At 33.3% G+C, this 13531-nt stretch overlaps 1 protein-coding gene across 6 annotated transcripts in view; it reads right to left on the reverse strand.

The window, feature by feature from the left end:
- Nucleotides 1-13531, reverse strand: part of KIZ (kizuna centrosomal protein) — a 175322-nt gene that overhangs the window by 49246 nt on the left and 112545 nt on the right. For all 6 annotated transcript variants that reach the window (XM_056813834.1, XM_007476629.2, XM_007476630.2 and 3 more), the window contains one exon: nt 5286-5433. In XM_056813834.1, coding sequence (XP_056669812.1) covers nt 5286-5433 — 148 coding nt within the window. The remainder of the gene's footprint in view (nt 1-5285; nt 5434-13531) is intronic.

The following is a 13531-nucleotide window of genomic DNA, read 5'->3' on the forward strand; positions in this document are numbered from 1 at the left end:
TAAGGCACTACACATCAAAGAAATTTAATTTCAGAAATAAGCATAAAACTAAGACAAAATCTCAGTGCATAAGTAGAGTTTACTTTGGAATGAAAGCCAATGCAATTTATGAACCTTTGTTTCAACTCGCTTTATAAAATACAATCAAAGGTTCCTTTAGAATCCCCGAATCTGGCCAGCCATCAGATACTATGAGTCCTAATATTATGGTAATGTAGCTGTTAAAGAAATAAATAAAGCAAATAAATATAATCACTGAGTTTAAAGTACATGTTCAGTTCAAATGAAAGATAAAAACATTAAATTAAAATTTGTATTGCTTGTAAGAGAGATTCTTTGATTTGAAACATACAGAAAATTCTGGTATTTACTAATAGGTGTTAAATTAATTCTCTTGCTATATTATGGTACAAAAGTCTAACTATTGCCTTCTATTAATTATCTCCAATTTTTCATATATATATTTTGTTTGTATGTACACATTTTCATGTTGTCTTAGACATACATTAGACTCTCAGCTCTTTGAGAGCAGGGATTTCTTTTGCCTTTTTTAGTATCTCCAGTACCTAAAGCAGTGCCTCCACCAACCACCTCCATAGCAGGTGGTTAATAAATGCTTAAAGACTGAGACTAGTTATTGATAATTTTTTTAATTGCTATTAGAAACTCCCTAAATAATTACAAGTAGAATAAAACTATATCTTACTTTCTGTATGTTAAGGATTATAAATAAATCAGATATCTTAAGTAATTTTTTACAGAACTTCTAAGTTTACTTTTTGGAATTTACAGAAGTCTACCACTTAATAGTTTATAGATTTTAAAAAGGATGCTAGGCTATACCATGATATACTATTAAGTAGCATATTTATTCACATGAGTCATGCTATAAGCCAATAATTCATAGGAAACAAAGAAATATATCCAGGATAAACATAATTATCTCTTTTTCTACCACAGTTTAAAGCAAATAGAAAAGCTTAAAGGAAGAAAAACAGGCATGCTGCTATCATTTAGAGATGACATCCTTTTATGTAGTGAGCTACTTTATGTATAATAAACAAAAATTCAAAATACATAGACAGAACTTAAAAATTAAATGGCCATAAATTTGGTTTAGCAGGTATTACATATTTTAAGGAAAAGATAAAATGATCACTTATGACAAGCTATTAATCTACAGAGAATAAGAGGCTACACTGAGCTTCAAAGAGATTCTGATTAATTTTTCTTTGTTTCTCTACTGAATATTAATAATATACATATCAAGAGAAGATAAAAGCATACATATGAATGAAAATACTAAAAAAAATAACTAAAAAAATAAAATATATCTTCAGGGAACAAATAGTTGTTCTTTCCCTTGAAGTCTTATATATATATATATATATACATATATATATATTTTAAATTTAAATAAAAGAAAAACATATACCAATAAAATTTGGACTTAAATTTAACATATCATCTAACAGACTATCTTCAATTTAAAGTACTCATTAAGCACCTATTATGCATCAGAAATTATGTGATAATGTACTAGGAATAAAAAGGCAAAATTTAAACAGTTTTTTTACTTCAATGTGCTTATATTGAACTAGGAAGAAGCAACACATACAAAGATAAGTAAATACAAAGTATATACATTTAAAATACAAGGTAATTGTTAGGCAGGGAATTGATGAGGTGGAGCACTAAAAACTGAATCAGGAAAGACTTTTGTTTGGTAAGTAGCACTTCATCTAAGCCTTAAAGGGGCTAGGGCCTCCACCACATAGGAGTGAGGTAGAGGATTTCAAGCAAAGGATATAGTCCTTGTTTTTGAGGAATTCAATGCTTAAAGGGGAAGACAATATGAGAATACCTATGAAAAACAAAATATATAAAGGATAAATTGGGAATAATCTCAGAAGAAAGGAACAAAGGTTAAGGACAACTATTAAAAACAACCAGAAAAGACTTTTTAATCATAATTTTATTTAACAATTCATTAAAGTAATTTTATTTTTAATATTATGGATTATAAACAATGTATTAAATTGTTCAACATGTTATAGTAAAGGAAAACCTGATAAATGTATATATCTTTGACTAAATTATATGTGTCTACTGACTTTATTTACATTATATTTATTTTATTTATTTGAAAATAAAGTAAATGTTCAAATGAAAGATAAGACTTAAATTAGAATTCGTATTGCTTAAGAGAAATTCTTTTTAGTTATTACTGAAGTCAAATAAAACAGAAAATTCTGGTATTTATTAATAGGAATTGAATTATTCTTTTTAATAGTCTAGTACAAAAGTTTAGAGGAGTAGTAGGGTCTAGGCAGTGGGAGTTAAGTGACCTGCTTAAGTGACCTGAGTTAAGTCACACAGCTAGGAAGAGTCTGAGGCCAGATTTGAACCCTGGACTTCCTGTCTCTAGGCCATGCTCTTAATCCACTGAGCTACCAGAGCCTCAAATGAAGACAGAATCCACGGTGTTGGCTTGGCCATCAAGTCCAGTTTGCTCAAACAGCTGCCAGATTTGCCTGTGGGCATCAGCGAGAGGCTCATGAAGATCTGTTTGCCTCTCAGCAAAGACTGGTATGCCACAATCATCAGCGCATATGCACCTACACTGACCAGCACAGAAGAGACCATCAAGCAGCTCTACTCTGACCTGAGTGCCCAGCTACGATGGTCTGGACACGTCATCCGCATGGACCCACAGCGAATACCAAGACAGGTATTCTATGGTGAACTGTCAGCTGGACTCAGGAAACAAGGCCGACCAAAGAAAAGATTCAAGGATCAGTTAAAGTCCAACTTGAAGTGGGCTGGCATGACACCAAAGCAATTAGAACTCACTGCCTCTGACAGAAGCAGCTGGTGAACCCACATTAACCATGCCGCCACCACCTTTGAAGATGAGCGACGTCGACGTCTTGCTGCTGCACGTGAATGCCGACACCAGGCCACAACCGCACCTCCCGTAATAACTGGCGTCCCATGCCCCATGTGCCACAAACTTTGCACCTCAGCCTTTGGACTTCAAAGCCACATGAGGGTACACCATAGATGAAACTGCACAAAGACAATAGTCATTCTCGATCACCAAGAGACTACCACTACTACAAAAGTTTAAGCTATTACCTTATGATGATTATCTCAAATTTATCTCGTATATATCTTGTTTGAAGATGGCCCTTTTCGTTTTGCCTTGGACACCTAGTAGACTATGAGTTTTCTGAGAGCAGGGCCTCACTAAAGTTACGTAGCATAACTTGTAGTAAATTCAGTCATCATGGTTTCAAGATTTTCTCTAGTTTCATTCAGCAGCATATGAACAGAATGAAGATAGCAGATTATGAGAGTAATCCAAGTCTAAAGTATGAAAGGGAGAAAATCTATAGGATAAAGGGACAAGAGACTTAATAGAAGAGACAGTGGATTTGAACTGGTTTAACACTGGGTCAAGATAGGGAAGAGAAGAGAGCTTAACCAGTGTAGGAGTGATAACCTGGGACAGAACTAAGAGATGGAGATGAATAATGATAGTTGCACTGAGGATGAAAAAAAGGATTTTGAGTTGCACGGCAGAGGGAGAAGAATGACAACAGAATATGAACAGGTAAAGGAATGGACCTGAACATACTATTTTATGTAGCACATTCCTATGGACATCAAAATAGTATGGAGGATCTGTTAATGGGAGGTGAAATGCCACCTCTAATCCATTTAAAAAGTAATTTTATTAGATAGTGCAAAATATTTCAAGGATCATGATCTAGAGCAGCACTGGCAAACCTTTTAGAGGTCATATGCCCAAACTGACACTTCAAATTGCCTATGAGCCCTCCTCATTATTCCAGACTGAAGAGGGAAGAAGTACTCCCTTTGGGCTGCTGGGCAGAAGGGTGGGACATGTGAAAAATGTTTCCGGGTGCTGTGGAGAAGGGGAATGGGGCAGCCCCTTCTGTGCCACCAGGGTATGCATACCATGCCTTTCCCTACACAGGTCTAGGGTTTAGTTAGCTTTATGGGTTCCTCTGCTTTGTTTAGTGTTATCTCTTTACAGTGAGCTTTATGAATCATTCATCTAGTTAACAATTGAGTGGAAAGATGAGACCAACAGGGTGAAGAAACTGGTTTGAACAATAGCAACTGGGCATTTAGAATCACTAAAGATTATTATTTTATATATTATATATACACATATAATATATATTAAAGGGTAGGAGGATATTAATTACTGAGGAAGAAGTTCAGGTAGATTATCATTGCTTAAGGGAGTTTATCCTTGTGAGGGGCAAGACAATCCTAGTGAAATGGTAGGGTGCCTGGAACACAGTGGAATCTATTCAGAAAGACAAGTTCTGAGAAGGCAACCCCTTTAAAGTTGTAACTGGCTGGAGAGGGTGCCTATCTGATTTTCTCTTCCTAATAAAGTTTTATTTCTATTGGACTTAGTAGTCATATCTACTTCACAACAAAGTTCATGTGTGTACTATGACTTCAATGTATGTTACTTGCTTCAAGATATTAAGAATTTGATATGATCTGTCAGAACTTTTTCTACTGATGCAGATTAAACTATCAGTGAAAGACTGAAAATATTCATCTTCTAGTGGTCAATCCTTTGGTGATGAACCTTTCCAAACTTACTCAAATGTAATCTGTTCTAGGAACTTACCTGAAGCTGGCAATTCAAGTGGTATATTTCAATAAAAGTAGCCACTTTTATACCATGATGAAGGTTTTAGAGGAAGATAAAGTTATGATACTATATTTTTAAAGTAAAAACACTGGAATACACAATTGTAAGACTAAAATTCATGGTAGTCACTTTAGGAAACTATCCTGTTATTCTAATAATTATCATTCGTAACATCCATGGAACTCTTTTATTAGAACTATATCCAAGAAATCAGTTTAAGATCTAAGTGAAGTAACCAGTTTTAGGTACTACTTTGTAGTCATATCTAATTTTCAACATAAAAGATCATTACTGATTATCAGACTTGGCTCTCAATGATTCTAGATTTTTCCAACAATCAAATCTGCCCTCAACAGAAAGTCCTCAAAGAGAATAGTCAAAGAAATGGACCAGTTTCTGAAAGCTAATTCCAAAAGAAGAATATGTTGACCAATGTCTACTTTGTTAAAAAAAATGTGAATCGTATCCTAAGATGATGAGATTGAAGGAAATAATATTCATTTTCATGTTTAATTTCTTAAGAATATTATGTTACCGCCAAATGAATAATGGAACATGAAAACAGATTACAAAAATTACTAACCGTGGAATTTTGTTTACTCTTTTCTGCTATCAAGACTTCAAACATCTTGGCTACTTCTTCTTTGAGAGGAATGTTGTGTTTTTTTAAGGCAGATACATGCTTTGTTAACTGCTCTCTTAATTGGTCAAAGTCAGGTAGTTGTTCAAAGCTGTAAAACAGAAATACAGAGAAAATTATAGATTTGTCACATTGAATGAAATGATTACTTATAGAATGAAACCTGAAATGTTTTCAAGGGTCCTATAATCAAGTGTAAGCTATTAAAATAGTAATAATCACAATATAACCTTAAGTTTAATTTTTAGCCTTGGGTTTATAAGGGCATGTGAGCTCCAGCAGAAAGCTTTGTTTTCAATTAGAATATATTGCTTTGGATAGTCCCTTGGTCTTTATAGTCTCTCCATAAGCTTATCATATGAAAGAGATTTATTTATTATCCTATTGAATTTCTTTTAATAAGAACTATATTTACTTTAAGAGCTTAAACCCCAAAATATTAACTAACATTAATAACACTATATATAAAAAGTTGAAAATTGAAGCAAGAGCAAAAGTAATAGAAACACTACAGGATAACAAAGCAACTGCCTATTTAATTAGATACCATCTTTAGCTATTTTTGGTCATTACTGGTTCTTGACTCTAGTATCCCCTTCACGTGCTTGAGAAGACACTTTTTTTCAATTCATTTTGACTTTTAACTTAGTGTTGGAACTTTCCTGGTAAGATATTCATAGCTCTGGACCTTCAGACTGGTTTTCCATCACAAACCACACATTTGACAACTGTAAATACATTCCTTTTAGAATAATGGTCTCCAAAGTTGGGGCTAGGAACTCCAAGGAAGCTTTATTCTCTTTCTTCCTAGGACTAATCTCCAAGGGGCATGTGATCAAACAAATGGAGTGGGAAAATGGGTGGCATCACATCCTCATTGTAACAGCTAAAACTCAGACTTGTTTCAAATACAACCATACTTACCCTTATCTGTCAACATTTTCCCTTTCCTTCTGTTATATAAACTCCTAAGCCTTGGAAGAAGGGCTAAAAGAAGGCTCTTGCAGCTGTTATAGCTGTTGGGACCACATATAGTATTTTGGGCTACTCCTCAACTTGGGCTCAACTCTCCTGCTACCCTCAACAAGCTCCCCTTGATGCTTTACATATCTAATATAAACTAGATAGTTTATAGTATGAACTATAAAAAGATAAACCTTATTCTCAGCAATGCAGTGAGATCCAAGATAATCCTTGGGGACTCATAATGAAAAATACTATCCATCTCCAGAGAAGAATCAATGGAGTTTGAATAAAGATGAAGACATATTTTATTTCACTTCTTCACTTGTCTTTTGTTTGAGATTTCTTTCACAAAATAACTATTATGGAAAAATGTTATACACTGTTACACATGTAAAATCTATATCAGATTGCTTGCTCTCTCAGAGAGGGAAAAAGAGGATGGTGAGAATTTGGCTTAAACTTTTAAAAAAAGTTGAAAATTTTTTTATGTAATTAAGGAAAAAAATTCTTAAAAAAAAAAGATAAGCCTGGGCTCATGTCATAATCTTTCGTGAGTTCAAACTGCTTGCATGTCAGTTCCTTCAGTTTTTGACTCGGTGACTAAGGAAGGAGAGTATTTTATCTTATTTTTATTCTTATATTATGTTTCAAATTTAAATTAATAAAGTTTTAACTTGTTATTATCATTTATAGGTACATGGATTGTTGTCTGCCTCAAATACATTTATACCATTATGGTTTCCTCCAAAACCACCTCTCTTACAAATTTTTCTCAATCTCTAGGGCATAATTTTAGTATAGTGCTTTGTATACAGTAAGAACTATATAAATGTTAGCTATTATTATTAGTTACTATTATTATTATTTCCTTCTCTCTATTCCCACAGCCAGGTTGAAGACTTCATTATTTTTCACTTGGATTATTGCAATAGTTTCTTAGGTCTCTCTTCCTTGAGTCAGATTGAAAGCCTATTCCACAGCAAATCAATGCAGGAGAGATTTGTCTTGCTCAAGTAAGGGAACAGTTGAAATTAGATAATATAAATTTGTGGTATACCCAGTTAGAAGAGTTCCATGATTTCCTTTACCTACATTTAGCATTATGTGAATGAAAGAAATGCAGGTGGATGGTGGAAGTCTTCTAGAATAGGAGGTTGGCAAGATGTGACAGGCAAAATGAAGAGGGGTCAAGGGAACTGAGGGTGAAGGGCATTATACTAAGTTAGTTCACCAAAGGATTGAGATAGAGAGGAAGAAAAGTATAGTCATTATAAGGGTAATGGTCTGGAAAGACCTGAGGGGTAAAGGGAATGGTAATTATGAAGAGGATGAAGAACAGGATTATGTGTGATAAGTATAGAGAAAGAAAGAATAGTAAAATATTATGATTAGATAAAAGAATTTAGGAATTCATGAATATGGAACTGTAAAATTAATAGATGAAGGCAAGATCAAGGATAGGATTATCTCTGTGGTTAGCTGAGGTCAGGTGGAAGAGAGACAGAAGGACAAGAAAGCCTTTAAATTATCTATAGGATATCAATATGTGCAGAGAAATTCAGAGTAGGAAATGGGGAAGAGAGGAAAAACTATAAGCCAGGCAGTTAACTGACTGTGAAAAAAATAACAGCTATCAAGATTTAGATAAGGTGATAAATTTCAGTAGTGTGAACTTCAAAAAAGATGAAGTTGCTTAGTTAAGGTGGTTAAGGGAAGGTCTAAAAATGGTAATAAGCAACAAAGAGTATTTCAACTCCCCAATTACAATTAGTGAGTTGGAGATTATGAGAGAAAGAGTACTCAGTAATGGAAGAAGTGGCAGGGGAATGTGTTGTTAAGAGCAAGTCATTTCTCTCTGAGGAACCTAAAATGGAATGAATAAAAAAGAAAGGTTTAAGATGAAAAGGAAGTTTGTTATCAGTTGAGCAGAATGACATGGGAGTATACTAACCACTTAAACATAAATAGGATTTTTGAAAAGAGACATGAAGAGATTTAATCACATATATGTAAAAGAGATTAAAAATAATTTCAGGTATTTTATTTGGTAGGTTTTTTAAGATAAAGAAAACGTCTTATTTTCTAATGTCATAAAAATGAAACAATCTGTCTTTTTAAAGATAAGATTACTTCATTTGTGGGAAGTACTGAGATTATAAATTATCAATAAAACCTAAAATATACAATTCTATAGTAATTTGCCATAACTACTGAGCAGTTAGTTGATTATGGTCATCTCCCTTGTCAAATTGATAAAAATAAATTTCTAAACCTATAAATCTAAGGAGCAGAACCCAATTAAACTCTTATCCAAAGTCACTAAAAAAATTAGGTGAATTAAAGAAAAATAATTTTTAAAGTAATAATTTTAATACTTATTTGGGATTTTGGTTGTCTGTCATTTGTCTTAAAATCTATGCCCTATAGAGTTACAAAAAAGGAAAAAATCTAAAATTATTTGGAGGGTGTTGATTATTGATGATTACTTTGTATTGGAAAATTATATGACATAAATGACTGCCAAAGAGAAAATGCAAAGGCTACAAGCAATGAAGTTATATATCTCCCAGGTTTGACAAGAGAGGAAGGAAAACATGCTTGAAATGGTCTATAATTAATTCCACATAGAAGATTTCTTTACAAACAGAATATATATAATTTTTGCTAAATGTATCCAACTTTCAATTTTTTGGCAAGAGCCTGGTATTTTGACCAGTTTTAAATGAAACAAAAATTTTCATTAATCAAAATTTTCTAAGAAAACACACACACAAATAATAGTTGGTATACATATTTATAATCCAAGTAAGACAAAGCTAGCATAATTTTTCAACATGGGCTTGAAAGCACAGTTGAATAATTATACTTGAAAATAGCCACTTATGGGGGACAATTAGTTGCACCTGCAAAAAATAAAATAAAATAATAGTCTTTTCAAACTATTTGTTTCATGAGAAAACCTCTAAGTAATATTATATTAATTTAGGTTATATCAAGACATATACTTTCAAAATTTTAAAAGTAGGCACAATAAGGTAATGAGCAAAATGCTTATTATATTCCCAAGGCAATATGAATTAAATTTTAATGAATCATATATACCTAAAAATTAAGTAGTAATATAATATCTCCCATCTCCCAATACTGGAGCTATCACTTAAACATTTTTTGACTACTTAGTGCTTAATGAGAGAAAATAATAGAGGGGTTTCTCTGGGGAGGGGTTGGGTTGAGTTGATTATCCTCAGGAAAAGTTGAGTGTGTGTTCCCCTTTTACACTGGTGGACATTTGTGAGTAGGAAGTGAACTTCCTGGATATTGTAAGGACCCTACATCTGCATTCTTCAGTCTGACCCTACTAAGGACTCCGGAGTTTGTGAGAATTTGGACCCTTTTGGGGCTTTATCTTTTATTTACCTTTTTTAGATTAAGCTTAGATTAGAAACCTTAGTGTGTTAAACTCTGGGAGGTTAGAGATAAGTCACTCCCTGATTCCCCTTATCCCTGTTTGGTAAAATCCCTTTTTATATATTTTTATTAGTGTGATCCATCTGTTAACTTTCTCTTTCCCTTTCCCTCCTAAAATCTCCTTATTATAGTAGAAGTGATACAAAAAATCAATATTAAAAATACATATAAGAAAAATATATTCAGAAGGGGACACATAAGCAGGGCAATTTTGTTACTTTCTTATTATTATATGGTTCATATTATTATGTGTTTGCTTAAAACAACTGTATTACAGAAGTTTATGTTTTCATATATAATGTTCTTTTTCATTCTTCTTGTGTGTTGAAATGTTTGCTGATGATTTAGTTCATAAAAATAATACTAATAATTCTACTTTATTTAAAAGAGCAATATGGCATAATGGCAAAAAGTGATGACCTTGAAGTTGGGAAGACTTGTTCAAATCTCACCTTTACATTTATAAACTGTGTGTGATCATGAAAAAAAATCATTTAACCTCTATGTGCCCCTGGTAACTTTATATGACTTAAGACATTAACTTATAAAGAGTTCCCACACTGTGGGGTTCCCCAAACTAAGAAATCATGGAACCTTTTTATACACAGAATCATTAAATGTTTATCTTCTAAGGGCTAAGTTTACTTAGAAATAACTCATGAACACAACATCCTTAAGAGATAGTTAATCTCATTTTAAAGGTGAAGAAACTCAAGCATAGAGATGTCTCATGACATTTAAAGTCATTCACCATGAGGTTCTTTCCAATCTTCTCACACATTCTCTTCCACTCATGCTCTGATGTAGCTGACTTGCTCTAATTACTGTTCCTCACATACAGCACTATTTCTCAATGCTGCCTTTGCAATGGCTATCTCCAACTACTGGAATGCTCTACTTCCACTATGTACTATATAACCTGAATGTACAGTTGCTTGTATGTTGTTTTCTCCATTAGGATATGAGCTACTCAGAGCAAGGGCTATTTTTGCCTTTGTTTTTTTATCCCTGGAGAGGATATTAGCACAGAAACAGAAACACAGTAAATAAGTGCTTACTGACTCCTCACCTCCAGCATTTAGCATTCTTGGCTTCTTTTGAGTTACAGCTTAAATATCATCTTCTGCAGGAGACTCTCCTGGTCTCCTCCCTACCCCACCTACATCTAGAGCTTTCCTTCAGTGATCCTATTCCATTCCTAATATATATATCTTTTATTTCTATAGCTCACCAACAGAATGCTAGCTCCTTGAGGGCTCTTTTTTATATATCTAGGGTTTAGCACAGTGCTGGAATATAGAAGTATTTAATAAATGCTTGATGACTAACTGACATGTCTTATAAGGACTTGGTCATAAAGCCTAAATAATCTACTTGATTTAATTTGATGGAAACAAAAAGGTTTACTTGTCTCAAAATGTTCCCTTCTGTGTAGTGTGAAATGTCTACTAAGTAAAGGTTGGTTACTGTTTCCAAATGAATGTCTTGGGACGAATTTATTAATTAGTTGATATATTAGGTCAGGAAGGTGACACTTAAAAAAAAAAGGAACAGATTACAGAAGAGAGAAAAGTGAATTGGGGTAGAGATACCACTGCAGAGACAGCAGTAAGTTGTTGTAGAAGGGAGAACAGATGTGGAGCAAAAGAACTTTGGGCATTTGTGGAGGAGATATGGAAGGAAAACATCTATTTCACAAGTTTTCCTTTGGAGGAAACACTAGAATTCAATTACAGTTCAACTGTTTAATTACTAGAGCATGTTAAATGGTACACAGCTAAGTGGTTATTTAACAAGTGGCCAAAATGCATTAAGATTGTAGTAATTAAATGTAAGTGAATAAAATACTGCTATTAAAACCATCCCTGGTGTTTCTAACTGGCTTTAGAAAACTGTTTTAGTAGAGACAGCTACTGAAAGCTACAGATATTAATTTACAGATCTTTGCTAGTAATAAAGAAAGATCATTTCTTATGAAAGGTTGAGCTAGATATAGAACTGTAGATCAACAGTCAGATGCTCTATTATGAATGTTATGAAACTATAACAAGTTTAAGTCCATTAGATATAGATATATCATATTCTAGCATGTACAATCTCAATTTGGCAGAGAATAATGCAATGTATCATATAATAATAAAATCTGTTTGCAAACAGAATTATAAATGAATATGTGTTTTTAATGTCATACCAACACTGTAGTTTATGACTAATAGTATATCAGTTTTATAAAATAGCTTGGAGAAAGTAGCAAAAGTATTGGTTAGGCTGTTAACACATATAATTATCTCACAAAACAGATTTTCCTTGCTAAGTTCTTTCTACCACCTTGTAAAACATGCTAAATTTTAAGGCACTCTTTTTTATTTTACCTGATGAAAAAATGTGAAAGGAAGATCATTCTATCTAACTGCCTTTGACTTCTTCAGTTCAGAAACTACGTATCCTGATGGAGAAGGAAATTTGATGCATTTCCAGTATTTCCTTCATTTTTGTGTATGATTAATCTAGGTTTAGCCTACAGTAAACAATATACTTGGGCCATCATGTAATTTTAAGTTTTCAATCAATAAGCATTTTCCCCAGGTACTCTGCTAAATGCTAGGGCTACAAAGAAAGTAAAAAAACAAAACAAAACAAAACAACCCATTCCCTCTTGGAGCTTACATTCTAATATCCATCTTAACTAGATTCTCTTGAACATGGTCCAAGACAGACCTATTTTATACTAAATTTCACTATAACCTATTTCTTGTTTATAATAATGGGTTGGATTCAGGGATAAAGGTGAAAAAATCCAGGTTAAGAGTGAAATGTAATTTAAAAAATCGCTTTATAATTTATAGCTTATTTAAATAAGTTTTGTAAATAGCCACTCAACTACCTTTAGTGTAATTTAGTGTAAAAACTTTTGCTGGGCTAATAAGGAATATGAATTTATAATCTTAGAGGAACTCTTAGAAGCCATTTAGTCCACCTTCATAAGAAAACAGTTCTAGAAGAATGAAGTGACTTGCCTCAGTTCATAAAACTATTAAAAGTTCTTCTGACTAAAAGGTTAAAAAAATGCCTCTTCATTTATTTTATTAAACTAATTACAGACAAATACAAATAAAGTGACCAAAAGGTATACCCTTTGACCAAGAGATTCCATTGCTGGGGCTTATACTTCAAGGAGGCCACTCATAAGGAAGACCCCATATTCAGTATACCAGAATATTGATGGCAGCACTTCTACATAGCAAAGAAATGGAAATTAAGTAGAAGCCTATAGAATAGGGAATGGCTAATCACTGTGCTCCAAAAAATGATGAATGAATGTGATGAAAACTGAGAAATAAGGAAAGGTCTATGTGAACTGATTTAGGATGAGGTAATTAGAGCCATGAAAACAATATGATGTAAAATTTTAATGACTTATTGATTGGTTAATAATGAAGAGTTTTAGTCACTGGGATTAATTTCTGTGAATCACAAAGTGTCTAAGGCCAGATTTGAATCCAGAATTTCCCATCTCTAGGCCTGGCTCTCTGTCCACTGAGTTACCTACCTACCTGCCACATTTTGCCTTTATTACAGATCAATCACAGTCTTAGCTTAGTTTGACTTGCTGGACTTTTTGTAACTAGCTAAGTAAAAAGCTGCTCTAGGGGCAGCTAGGTTGCTCAGTTAATTGAGAGTCAGGTCTAGAGATGGGAGGTCCTGAGTTCAAATCTGGTCTCAGACACTTCCCAGCTGTGTGACCCTGGACACAT

Source organism: Monodelphis domestica, chromosome 1 (assembly GCF_027887165.1).
Source record: "Monodelphis domestica isolate mMonDom1 chromosome 1, mMonDom1.pri, whole genome shotgun sequence".
NCBI classification, from domain to species: Eukaryota; Metazoa; Chordata; class Mammalia; order Didelphimorphia; family Didelphidae; genus Monodelphis; species Monodelphis domestica.